Here is a 12,621-nt window from a genome sequence, read left to right as displayed (position 1 = left end):
AAGAAATTGGCAAATGGCCTTACCCAGCTGCACTCAGAGTGAAATATCTAAAAGACAAACCTTTCTGTGCTAGTATTGCTCACCTTTTACACTGTAAATCACATTTCTTATTCTCGCAGAGTCTCTGTATTTTCCCATTCTCATCAAAGAAATCCTACTACCTTCACTTTGGTCCAAGTCTCCAATAAGGAGTGGGTCATGGACCTGCCCCAGGAAAAGAATGAGAAGAGAGAAAAACCTCTTCTTGTCATAAATAAATAGATGAAGAGTTACATTGAGCAGAATGGAGGATTTGCCTCAGAAGAGAGCGCTGTGATGGGAGCAGAAGAAAAAGTCAGGGGAGCTACAAAATAGCCACTCAGAGATTGACTTTGTCTACTTTGGAAAGAAACAGGGGAGAGATGGGTTCAGCCGGAGGCTGAGAACAGAAAGCATGATCTCCCAAGTTCCTTTGTCCTGAAGGAAGACAGGCTTCTATACCAATCTACTAGTGATCAACGAGAAACCTGATGGGTTCTGTTCTAGAATGGTCATCGTCCCAGAGTTCGTTGTTTACTTGGCTCTGTGCTCTGCAATCCCATCCCTGGGAAATGCCTGCAGGCGTCTCCTGGGTCTGTGATGTTCCTCAGTTTGACCACCAGGGGGCAAACTGAGCCTACGCAGTCTCCTCCACCCAGTTTCCAAACTCCAGAATCAGAATGTCAGAGCTGTAACTGGATTTAGAAATCATCCAAGGCTTCCAATCAAACCTTTTTGTTTCAAGAGAAGAAAACCAAGGTCTAAAGAGGGGAAATAATTTGCCAAAGCCACATAGTGAGTGACTGGTAAAGTAGAAACTAGAAAACAAGTCTTTTGACTCACTACTCCAGTTCTACACATGTTCCACACCAAGCTTTCTCCAGTCTCATATTAAATTCTAGAATACATCGAGTTTTAATGCTGTATCTCTATGAAAAGATTCTCTCCCAATTAGATTGTAAGAACTTGGGGCAAGGGACCATGTTCTGACCAACACTGTACATCTTCTCCTGTAGCACACTGTTCTGCAAGGCAACCTGTATGCCAAATACAAAAACGAAGATTTCAACAAATGTTGTTAAACTGCTACGTGGCAAGTCCAATAATGGTTCCTGATAACACAGAGATGAAATATACCACCTCTGCCCTCCTCACGATGCTCCCTATCTAGGGAGGGAAACAGATACACCAACAAACACCTAATTTAAGACATGAGCATTTAACAGTGGCGTAGAAAAGGCAATATGGAAGCACAGGAGAGGAAGTGACTACATACCTGAATGGGATACAGAATTGGGTCCTAAAGGAAGAATGCGAACTCATCAGAGAAGGGAAATGGGAATTACAAATAGAAGGAATAGCAGAGTAAGCCAACACATGGAGGCATGGAGGCATGTGTTCAGTGAAAATGACTCTGAGTAGCTACACACAGTATAGATAAGAAGTTGGACTGGGGCAGAGGAGGAGGAGTAAAGAAGACTAAAAAGGAAGTCCAAGGTCAGCTGTAAAGTTGTTATTCATTTATTCAGTCATTCAACAAACATTAAATACTCCCACGTGCCATGCAGCGCTGTTATTGAGAATGATGGTGGTGGGATGATAATAAAAGTAAGGATAATAATAGTGATGATGAAAATACTAATGTGGGTGAATTCCAAGGGTTTGGGGTCTTGAATCTAGGGTTCACTCCTCACATGAATCAGATAATACAGATACAGTGCCTGCCACCTTCCGACTACGTGACCCAAGTTGTATGGCACTGTTTTCTGGTGCTCTAACTGCATCCTCACAGACCTATTGAAAGAAGTGTCTGAGAACAAACTGCTTTTCAAAAGTCCACTGAATGTGGAGAAGGTAAGAGAGCAAGGTCCTCTCTCTTTGGTACTTGGTAAGTGAGGATGTCCCAGTAGAGGAGGCCTCTGGCCAGTGGCAGAGCTTACGACTCTGGAAGAATGATGATCCCACTCCATGTCTTCTGCTGAAGACACAATGTCCCCACTCAGTTTTCCTCATGAGGGCTCTCTGACATTAAGGGCTATGTGTTCTCCATTCTGGTTTCCTGATACTTCCTCCTCTTGCTGTGTACAGATTGTCCTGGGAACAGAGGGCTCAATGAGGGAGAAAAAAGACTTGAGAATATTCACACAGCCATATGGAAACCCATGTACATACGGATGAGCCTCACTTTAAGAAGATCCATTCACTCACTCACATAGATACTGATCGAGCACCCACAATGCACCAGGCACTATTTCAGGTGTTGAGGATTCATTCATCCATTCTACAGACATTTTTATTTAGGCCAACTATATGCACAATATCTGGAGAGCCAAATAAATACAAAAATGATAGTAGGTTCTAAATAAATATTTGTTATATAGGTGAGTAACTGACTCAGTTGAGGGGTGGGAGTAGGGTAGGAATTGTTCACAAATAAATAAATTTTGAAGGTCCTTTAAATAAGACTTTCCTCCTAATGTAAATAAATTGGACCCTGGGCCGGGCGCGGTGGCTCACGCCTGTAATCCCAGCACTTTGGGAGGCCGAGGCGGGCGGATCACAAGGTCAGGAGATCGAGACCATGGTGAAACCCCGTCTCTACTAAAAATAGAAAAAATTAGCCGGGCACAGTGGCGGGCGCCTGTAGTCCCAGCTACTCGGGAGGCTGAGGCCGGAGAATGGCGTGAACCCGGGAGTCGGAGCTTGCAGTGAGCCGAGATTGTGCCACTGCACTCTAGCCTGGGGGACAGAGCGAGACTCCGTCTCAAAAAAAAAAAAAATAAATAAATAAATAAATAAATAAATTGGACCCAGCTTTATTTATTTATTTATTTGAGATGGAGTCTTGCTCTGTTGCCCAGGCTGGAGTGCAGTGGCACGATCTCGGCTCACTGCAAACTCTGCCTCCCAGATTCACGCCATTCTCCTGCCTCAGCCTCCTGAGTAGCTGGGACTACAGGCGCCCGCCACCTCGCCCGGCTAATTTTTTGTATTTTTAGTAGAGACGGGGTTTCATCGTGTTAGCCAGGATGGTCTCAATCTCCTGACCTCGTGATCCGCCCGCCTCGGCCTCCCAAAGTGCTGGGATTACAGGCGTGAGCCACTGTGCCCAGCATATTTATTTATTTAAATGATACAGGGTTTCATAATGTTGCCCAGGCTGGTCTCAAAGTGATCCTCCCACATCAGCCTCCAGAGAAGCTGGGACTACAGACATGCCACCACCACTGGCTGAACCCAGCTTTAAAGAGTCTATTTGTTCATTGCTTTTCAGCACCTAATCATGTAAAAGCAGAGTACTAGAGGTGGCTTTTACCAGCTAAGAAGAGCCAGGGGTTAAATTTTTAGAAATGTTGCAAGCTAGTTATTGAACACAATCATTCCTAAAAATTAACATAACATATAATTAAATAAGTTACACTTAAAACAGAGGTAATAAAAACTGAGTCATCACTTCCTAATTACTACTCTGAATGTTCTTGAGGTTATTTACATCTACTATGTCGATAGGGAGGAAATACTGTATAACGTTATCTCACTGTGCCTCTCTTCTCCACTGCGCTTTCAGTGATGTCACATTGGTAGCGTGAATTGGCCACAGTGGGAGTATTTACACCACAGACGTTGGCAACTGTAAAAAACAAAACTTTTTATCCCCTGGAGAACCTGCTGTTAAACACTTACCAGCACACCACTGGTGTAGAGTCTCTATTATGTAATCTTCTTGTGGTGAATCTTCTTTTAGAATCTTAGGGACAGAATTAAACGGACTAGGCTAAGTCTCTCCTTGACACTGATCCCTATGATCCTTATCGCTATGGTAATTTTACGTAATTAAGCAACCTGCAGTGGAGGAAGTGGCCTTTTAGTCACAAATAGCATGTCACAAGAGGACTGTTTGAAGGAACTAGGATATTATTCAACAAACCTTTATTTAGCAGCAAATATGTGCAAAGCTGTGTGTTGAAGGCTAGGGAAGATATTAAATAGTAGTCTATGTTCTCAAAGAACTCACTATAGAGGAGGTGACACAAAACCTATTGAAAATACAATGTAATAAGTGCTATAACAAAGAAGTATAGAGGGGAATGGAGCTAACTCAGAGACCAGCAAAGAGGATTCAGAGCCCCTAGAATATAAGCTTCGGTGTCTGTCTTGTTCTCCACCGTGTCCCTAGCACCTAGCACTATGTCTGGCCCAGAATTTGCACTCAATAATTGTTGCATGCGTGAAGGAGTTAGCAATTATCTTAACCCTTGAAAAATAAGTAAGCTTGCCAGACAAATCAAAGTGGGTACAGAGAGGGCATTCCAGGGCAAAGAAACAGTGTTTGCAGAGGCATGGAGGGCCAAGAGCTTGGCACATTTGAAGAAAATGTTTAATGTGGCATGAGGGGTCCCGGGACCCAGACTGGTAAAGGTGAAGGTATGGAAGAGGGGTTCTCTGCCCCAAATCTCTAGAGAGCTCTCACAAGACAAAAGGACTTGGCTTGTTCTGCATAGCCCTGGGGACACAGCGAGGGGCAACGCAGGCAGTCACAGAGAATCAGATTTCAGTTTAATATAAAGAACTTTCTAACAGAGCTGTCCAACAGTGGAATGGGCTGCCTTGGCAGGCAATGAGCAAGCTCGCTATGAAGGAAGCAAGCAGATGCCAGATAAACTCTTGGTGCAACAAATTGCTGTGGGGAGATGCATTTTTTTTTTCTGTCTAGATTTTGGAAGAATTTATTCGGTCTCCTTTTTAAAAGGATATTAAATAATATATGGACAACTCTCTTCAATAGTAATTCTACAGAAGACACAGAGACTTTCTTTCTTTTTTATCTTTTTGAGACAGAGTCTTGCTCTGGAGCGCAGTGGTGCGAACACGGCTCACTGCTGCCTCAACCTCCTGGGCTCAAGCAATCCTCCTGCCTCAGCCTTCAGAGTAGCTATGACTACAGGTGCGTGCCATTACGCTTGGCTAATTTTTAAATTTTTTGTAGAAATGAGATCTCACGATGTTGGCCTAATTTTTTTTACTTTTTGTGCAGACGAAGTTGGGGGGGTCTCACTTTGTTGCCCAGGCTTGTCTTAAACTCCTAGGCGCAAGCAATCCTCCCACCTCAGCCTCCCAAAGTGCTGGGATTACAGGTGTGAGCCACTGCGACCGGCCTGACACAGAAACTTTCAAGTGTTTGTTCCTTATGTCAATCATTGACTAAAGCTGAGGCCAATAGTGGGCTGAAGGCTTTTCCAATCACTGAGGTCTTCACTCACTCATGTAGCAATTATTTATTCAGTGTCTTTGTGTGTCAAGGACTTTGCTAAATGCTCAAATTACAGGTATAAATTTTAAAAGGCATCTGCACTCACAGTGCAGGGTAAAAATGCAAATAAATACTTACACTCCAAAAGCTACAATTCAAAGTGCAATGGGAAACACAAAGACCAAACATTGACTTTGCCTGGGGGACTCAGGGAAGACCTCAGAGTGGAGGTGACCTTTGGAAAGTTAAATGGGATTCACTAGATGGAGGAAGACAAAGAGTCCAGGCAGAAGGAAAACATGTGAGGAGATATGGAGGTGCGACGACGCATGGTCAGTTTGGGGAGGTAAGCAGTTGGCCAAAGTGTAGGGTAGGTGGCAATGGTAGATTGGAACTAAAATATGCATGGTGTTCAATTCAGTGCTGACAATTTTAGATTTTAATCTATAAATGATAGGAAGTGAATAATAGGTTTTTTGTGGGAAAGTTATGTGATCAGATTTGTCAGTAGAAATGATCAGCATAGTTCTCACGGCAGGTGTGAGGAAAATAGATAGGAGGGATCCAGATTAGCGGGAGGAGACCTGTTAAGAGGCTGTTGGGAAAGTTCAAGTAAGGAATGAAGATGGCCAGGCACGGTGGCTCACGCCTGTAACCCCAGCACTTTGGGAGGCTGAGGCAAGTGGATCACCTGAGGTCAGGAGTTCAAGACCAGCCTGGCCAATGTGGTGAAGCCCCATCTCTACTAAAAATACAAAAATTAGCCGGGCATGGTGGTGCATGCCTGTAATCCCAGCTATTCGTGAGGCTGAGGCAGAAGAATCACTTGAACCTGGAGGCAGAAGTTGCAGTGAGCCAAGATCATGCCATTACACTCCAGCCTGGGCGACAAGAGCAAAACTCCATCTCAAAAAAAAAAAAAAAAAAAAAAGAATGAAGATGGCCTCAACTCTGAGGATAATGAGGATGGACAGGAGGGCTGAGATGGTGGAGGCCTATTTTGAAGTATGATGGGCAGGATGTAGGGGAACCTCATCTTAATCCACTTATTACATCTAAGACACCAATATATGTGCACAGCACATTTTAAACAAAGATGGAGAAAAGAAAAGATCACTGTCCCAGACCCTTGGGATGAGATTGTTTATGCAATTAAGCAGCACGGGATTTAACTCTGAGCTCCCTGGAAGCAAAGGCAAAAAGGGAAGCATGGTGACATGCATAAGTTTGCATTATCTATTAAAATAAAGAATACTCAAGGGAAAGGAAGAGACTGGCCAGATTAGATAGAAGTTAAGCCTGAAGGGCGCTGGACAGATCACGTTTGTCCCTGATCCTGAGAGCCCTAGGAAGGGCCAGTTTGGGGATCACTGGTTCCTCCTACTGCTCTCTTTTGTGGGGTGGAGATGTTGGGGGTAATACCCTGAAAGCACAGTGCAATGGGGAGCCCAGCCTTGGCCCAGAAAGATAACTTTACTGCCAGCCAGCCAAGTGTTTAAAGCCGGAAATATGATTCCCTACCAGAGTGGGATATGGCTCAGCATCCCTTCCCATCTCATACTCCTCTGGCACTCTTTGGAGTCTCCAGTAGCTCTTCAAGAGAAGCTGGGCAGAAAGATGGGGTCCAAAGCAAGGATAGATGTATTTACTCAAAGTGGCCCAACAAGTTAGGGATGGAGCCAGGACAACGACTCTGCCCTTTTGATTTCAGAGTCTGCGTGTTTCTGGTCTGGCCAGAGTTGGTTATTCTCTTCTTAGGGTCCTATTAGAGCATGTATTCATTCAACACAAGAGATGGAGCACCAGTTGTGGGCTGGGGGGTGTCAGGGCCCTGTCCTCAGAGAACTCCCCTTCTGGTGGGAAAGAAAACTCTTTGACAACCAGCTCTCCCTAAAGATGACTGAAGGTGACCATCACTCCCAGAGAGGTACAGCCCTCACCTGCAAAGGCAAAGAAGAGATCTTGCCTTGATTCGGGAGTGGGAGTGGGGAGCAGAGGAAGACCTCCAGGGGAAGGCACAGGATCCCTATGGGCCGGCTTTCAACCTGAGAATGGCGCATGGGCAGACGGAGTGGGAACGGGGCAACTGGTATTGTAGGCACCTGGAATTAGGACCCTTTGTGGGGTGGGTGCTTCGATGTTCATTACCTTATTTCATCTTAGCAACAATCGTGGGAAGATAGTAGATATTTTTAAATCTTAAAATGCCCATTTTAAAGCTGGGGAAACAGACTCTTAGGTGGCGTGCTGAAGACCACAAACTGAATTAAGAACGCCAGTGTTCTCATTCCATCCATCTGCCGAGTTCCGGGCACGCACCGCCGGTCGCCTTACTCTGAGCCTTCCCGGTACCCGCAGCCCCGACAGCTCAGCATTCCCCACCTGAAAGTTCCACCTGAGGTCTCCCTCGACTCTGCCCTCCTGCATTCTGGGCGTCGCGGAGAGTCAGGGGTTAAACCCTGTGGCCCGGGTGGCCCCTTCCCCCTCCGCAGCCCCCTCGCCTCCACTCGGCGCCGCGCCTGGAGCGTCTGTCCGGGAGACCCGCACGAGAGAGGAGGGGAAAAAGTGGGCCTGTTTCTCGGGTGGCCAATCCACCGAGCCCGCGGTGTCCCAGAGGAGGCGCCAGCGCTAGGCCAGCGCCAGGCCGGGCTGCCTGCTTCCCGCGGCAAAGTACAAATGCGCCCGAGCGCGGCGCCTGGAGCCCTTGGCGAACATAGCCGGCCCGCGCTCAGCCTCCCTCCGCGGCCGCCTCGCCGCCGCCGCCGCCGCCGGGACCGCCGCCCCGCCAGGCCCCAGGACCAGGCGGCCCGACCCCGAGCCCACCGAGCAGGGGGCGCCGGCCGCCTCTAGCCCGCGCGCCCGGAACACCCGCTGGTCCCGCGCGCCTCGCCCGGCGCTGCGCGCTCGGCAGACGCCGGTCCTCTCCCTGCTTTCTCCTCCTCTCCCTCTCACCTTCCCCCTTTCTTTGATCGCTTCTCCCTCCTGCTGGACCTTCCTCCGTCTCTCCATCTCTCCCGCCTTTCCCCGCGTTCTCTTTCCACCTTTCTCTTCTTCCCACCTTAGTCCTCTCTTTCTGCCCTCCTTTCCTGCCCACCGCTGCTTCCTGACCCTTCTCCGACCCCGCTCTAGCAGCAGCCCTCCCGAGATCTGTGGGTTGATCTGTGGCCCCTGTGCCTCAGTGTCCTTTTCGTCTCCCTTCCTCCCGACTCCGCTCCCGGACCAGCGGCCTGACCCTGGGGAAAGGAAGGATGGTTCCCGAGGTGAGGGTCCTCTCCTCCTTGCTGGGACTCGCGCTGCTCTGGTTTCCTCTGGACTCCCACGCTCGAGCCCGTAAGTAGACTGGGAGACTGAGTGGGCAGAGGAGGGATGCGGCCCCTGGAATGTGCGGGACAGCGCCAGGACCCGGACCCCAAGCTCTTCTGACAACCGTCCAGGCAGCACCTGTGCCGGAGGGGTGGAGACTCCGTGAGGACCAGTATGGGCCGGGGGACCGGAGGAACTCGGCACGACTCAGAACTGAGAGAGGGCTGCTGCCAGGGACCTGAGGAGGGGCACCGAGGGCAGCGGGGGAGAGGGCAGGGCACTGTGCTTTGGGTTGGGGGAGGACTTACTGTTCCTAGGAGGGAGTCGGGCATGTCTGGCTAAGGGTAAGGAGTGTGATGGAGAAGAAAAGGCCTTTTGCCTTTGGAAAGAGTCATTCGACAGAAATGAGAGGTAATTAGGATAACCTTCCCATTCCTTTCTCTCTTTTGATCCTCGCAACTCTCCAGTGAGGTGGGTATTATCATTCGCACTTTACAGGTGAGAAAACTTAGGCTGAGTAAGGAGGAGGAACTTGCTAAAACTTACAGAGCCAGTAAGCCATCCAAAGCCAGAACTCTAGTTCCAGATCCCATGCTTTATTCCCCGCCTCACAGTGTCTAGAAGGAACCCTGAATTTGCAGTGTGAGACTGGGAGGAGGCAGGGCACAGTGAGATAGACCAGCGTCTTCACCATCCCAGCCCCGCTGAATGCCAGCTGCTGAGAGGCCGTCATGGAGAGCACCTCTCTGATCCTGGGTTTCCTAATCTATAAAGCGGAAGTAAAAATCCTAGGAGAGTTGATAGGATTAAATTAGAGAAAACAGGTAAAGCGGCTAGCACAAGACTGGCGCTTGATAGCTTCCAAAAAAAATCAGTTCCCAATTATGCTTTTCCACGTAGATACAGTGTAACATCAAACAGGTTACATCATCAATCTGAGCCTCAGTTTCCTCACTGCCCCCACAATAGGCTGGTGGGCCCCCTCCCATGCCTGGCCAATCTCTTAGAATATTGTGAGGATGGGAAACCAAACCACATTCTCTTAATCAGAAGAAAGGAGCTTCATTCAAACCCTGAAATACCCATAGGGAATCTGAGGCCAACGAGGGGCAGTGGGTTTCTTCAGGTCATACATGGCACAGCCTGCGATTAAGAACCCGCGTTCCCAACTCCTAGTCTGGTGTTCTTTCCTCTCCCCAGCTCAGCTCCTCCATCTATGCCTTTCTTTTGCACTTGACATTCTGGAGCTGGTAGTGCTGGACTTTGTTACAGTCTTGTTTCTACTCATGAGAGCAGGCTGAGTGTCTCTGGCCTGCCAGCAGCATAAGACTCATAGAAGTCTTTCCATTACATAGAACAAGTAATGGAATTAGCTCAGTGTTGGATTCAAGTCCTGGCTGTGCCCCTTATAGCTGTGTGACTTTTGGTAAGTCATAACTTCTCTGAGCCTCAATTTCCTCACCTGTCTAAGAGAGATACTAATCCAGAACTTGAAAGGTTCTCCGAAGGATTAAAGGAGGTAATAAAGTGCCCAGCACAATGCTGTGTACTCAATAAATATCTCTTCCTCGAACCCTGAGTGTTTCCTCCTAACACCTGCCTTCTATTTCTTAAAAGAGACTGCACAGGATACCCTCCATGCCTGCCTCCCATCCACTTCACACCTTGTTCTTAGTCCATGCGATTTTTTCTCCAGATATCATTGCCCTTGATGCATCTTAGAAAGATGTCCTAGAACCAGACTCTTACTCTACCCACACCCTGCTTCTTTGCTTCCTATATCTTGTCAGCTTTTCATGGCCTTGCCTAGGTCATACCTCTTCAAGCAAACTCTCCGTGGTGACTTGATCCAGTCTGATCTCCCTCCTCTGTGCCTCCCTGGCCTGCAGCTCTGTACCTCTCAGCAGGTCCTGCCAGTATTCCATCTCCCTACAGCTTTGTAAATACAGAGCTCCAGACATGTGAGAAAAAGACTTGGAGCCAACTCATTAGGGTGAGGTGGACTGGCACTCATTGGGGAATGTTAAGATTACTGGATGTTAGAACTGGTGAAACTATCAAAAACCATCTGCTTCTACCCATCGATGTACCTATACTTAGAGTTAAATTAAAGCCCAGAAAGGAAGAATGACTTGCCCAAGGTCATACAGCAAATTTATTAAAGAAAAGAACAAAAGCCAGGCACAGTGGTACACACCTGTAGTTCCAGTCACCAGCTACTTGGCAGACTGAGAGGGAGAGGAATCCTTGAGCTCAGGAGTTCAAGGCCAGCCTGGGGAACACAGTGAGACCTCATCTCTTAAAAAAAAAAAAAAAAAAAAAAAAAAAAAAAAAAAAAACCAGAACAGACCTGGATCCTGGACCCTGATTTGTCACTTATTGGCTGTGTGAGTTGGGACATACCACTTCTTTATCTGAGCCTCATTTTGTTTAGTGCTGACAACCTATGAATCTAGAAAGGATCCTATAGTCATTTGCCACGAGGCTATTTGAAGGTCTCTTACAAAGGTCCTCATCTTAGTTTCAGTGAGATCTCAAGCGTGTTGTGGGTCAGAAATCTGGTGATGTCTTAGGTGCTTTCAGAAACAGTGCTAACAGATGAAAATTTTCAAGTCTGTATGGTATCAGGCTCCTGAGGTGCCGGAGCCCTGAAGAATGCCAAGGGCCTGTGAACACAGGTAACAATTTGCTCCTCAGGCTATTCAAACAAAACTTATTCTCTCTTTGGTTCTATTTCCAGCCATAGATTGAGCCCTAATCCCAATACAGACTGTTTCAATTCCAGCCACAAGCCAAGCCCTAATCCTCCAACCTTGGCCACAGGTTGAACACCAATTCCACCCCTATACAAGACCCCTTACCCAGGCTGGGTCCCTGACGTGGTTACTGACCAGTACTGGTCCCAGCCCTAGGCTGAGCCACAGACATGGGTGATGCTGGTCACTCTAGACAATCAGCCCTTTGTGGATGAGTGTCCACCAGAGGTCTACTATCTTCTTACCTCCCTCTGCAGTGCTTTCTGCCCTACTCCTCTCAGCTCCTCTCTTTGTTTCACTTCCCTAGTTGTCCCTTGTAGGTGTCTAGTATGTTCTGCTTTCTCTTCCCTCCCTCTATCCAATCCTGCTTTAAGGAGAGAGTCAGTTACCAAGTAAAAACATGGGGCTGGGCGCAGTGGCTCACACCTATAATCTCAGCACTTAAGGCCGAGGTGGATGGATTACTTGAGCCCAGGAGTTTGAGACCAGCCTGAGAAACATATCAAGACCCTCTCTCTAGAAAAAATAAAGAAATTATCCTGGCATGGTGGCACATATCTGTGGTCCCAGCTATTTGGGAGACTGAGGTGGAAGCATTGCTTGAGCCCAGAAGATCGGGGCTGCAGTGAGCGGTGATTGTACCACTACACTCCAACCTGGGTGTCACAGTGAGACCCTGCTCAGAAAAAAAAAAAAAATCTTTTTTCTTCAAGGGTTTTGTGTATTATGGGAATCCAAGCTTTCATTCCCAGGTGATGGATTCCAGGCCCTAGACTAGACGCAGGCATGGGACAGGAAGGGAGCTCCCATGGTAGGATGTGATGCAGAGGGCAAACCTGGAATCAGAAAGTCAGGGATCCAGCCCTGGCTGTGCCATCAATTCCAACTGTGACCCTGGACAGGTTGCCTTTCTCTGCCTCTCACTTTTCCCCCCTGTAAAGTAAGATGGTTGGACTCTAGTGAATGATTATTGAGGACAATTCTAGTTTTAACACCTAGTGATTCTAAGTCTCCAAAACCCTAAGATATGGTTGCCTTGATTCCGAGTCCACTCTGGCCTTTGGAATAGGGATGTGGGAGGGTAGTACTCCTGCCCTGCCAGGGAGGAGTGGACAGGCAGACCCTCAAACACCAGAAAAAAGTGCCTGGATGGCCTGTGGCAGTGGAGGTAGTGGGAGACCGACCAGAGGGGACTCTGCTTTTCTGTTCAGCTTAGCTGCATCCCCATCTACCTGTTCAGGTCTGCATGAGGCAGTGGGGAGCACCTAAGTGAAGGCCTGAAGTCCGGCTCCA

The 12,621-nt window shown here is 47.8% G+C and overlaps 1 protein-coding gene across 8 annotated transcripts in view; it reads left to right on the top strand.

The window, feature by feature from the left end:
- The first annotated feature begins 7,969 nt into the window (after positions 1-7,969).
- CHRDL2 (chordin like 2) overlaps positions 7,970-12,621 on the top strand; it is a 34,705-nt gene continuing 30,053 nt past the window's right edge. For 6 of the 8 annotated variants that reach the window (XM_065528721.2, XM_074014750.1, XM_005579081.3 and 3 more), the window contains exon 1: positions 7,970-8,599. Coding sequence is in view for 4 of the 8 variants with exons in the window: in XM_005579081.3 (XP_005579138.3) it covers positions 8,518-8,599 (82 nt within the window). In the remaining 4 variants the exon portion in view is untranslated. The remainder of the gene's footprint in view (positions 8,600-12,621) is intronic. The other 2 variants (XM_074014752.1, XM_074014751.1) reach the window with 1 other exon arrangement.

The sequence above is a fragment of the Macaca fascicularis genome, chromosome 14, assembly GCF_037993035.2.
Source record: "Macaca fascicularis isolate 582-1 chromosome 14, T2T-MFA8v1.1".
NCBI lineage: Eukaryota > Metazoa > Chordata > Mammalia > Primates > Cercopithecidae > Macaca > Macaca fascicularis.
This window is presented reverse-complemented; position numbering and strand designations above follow the sequence as displayed.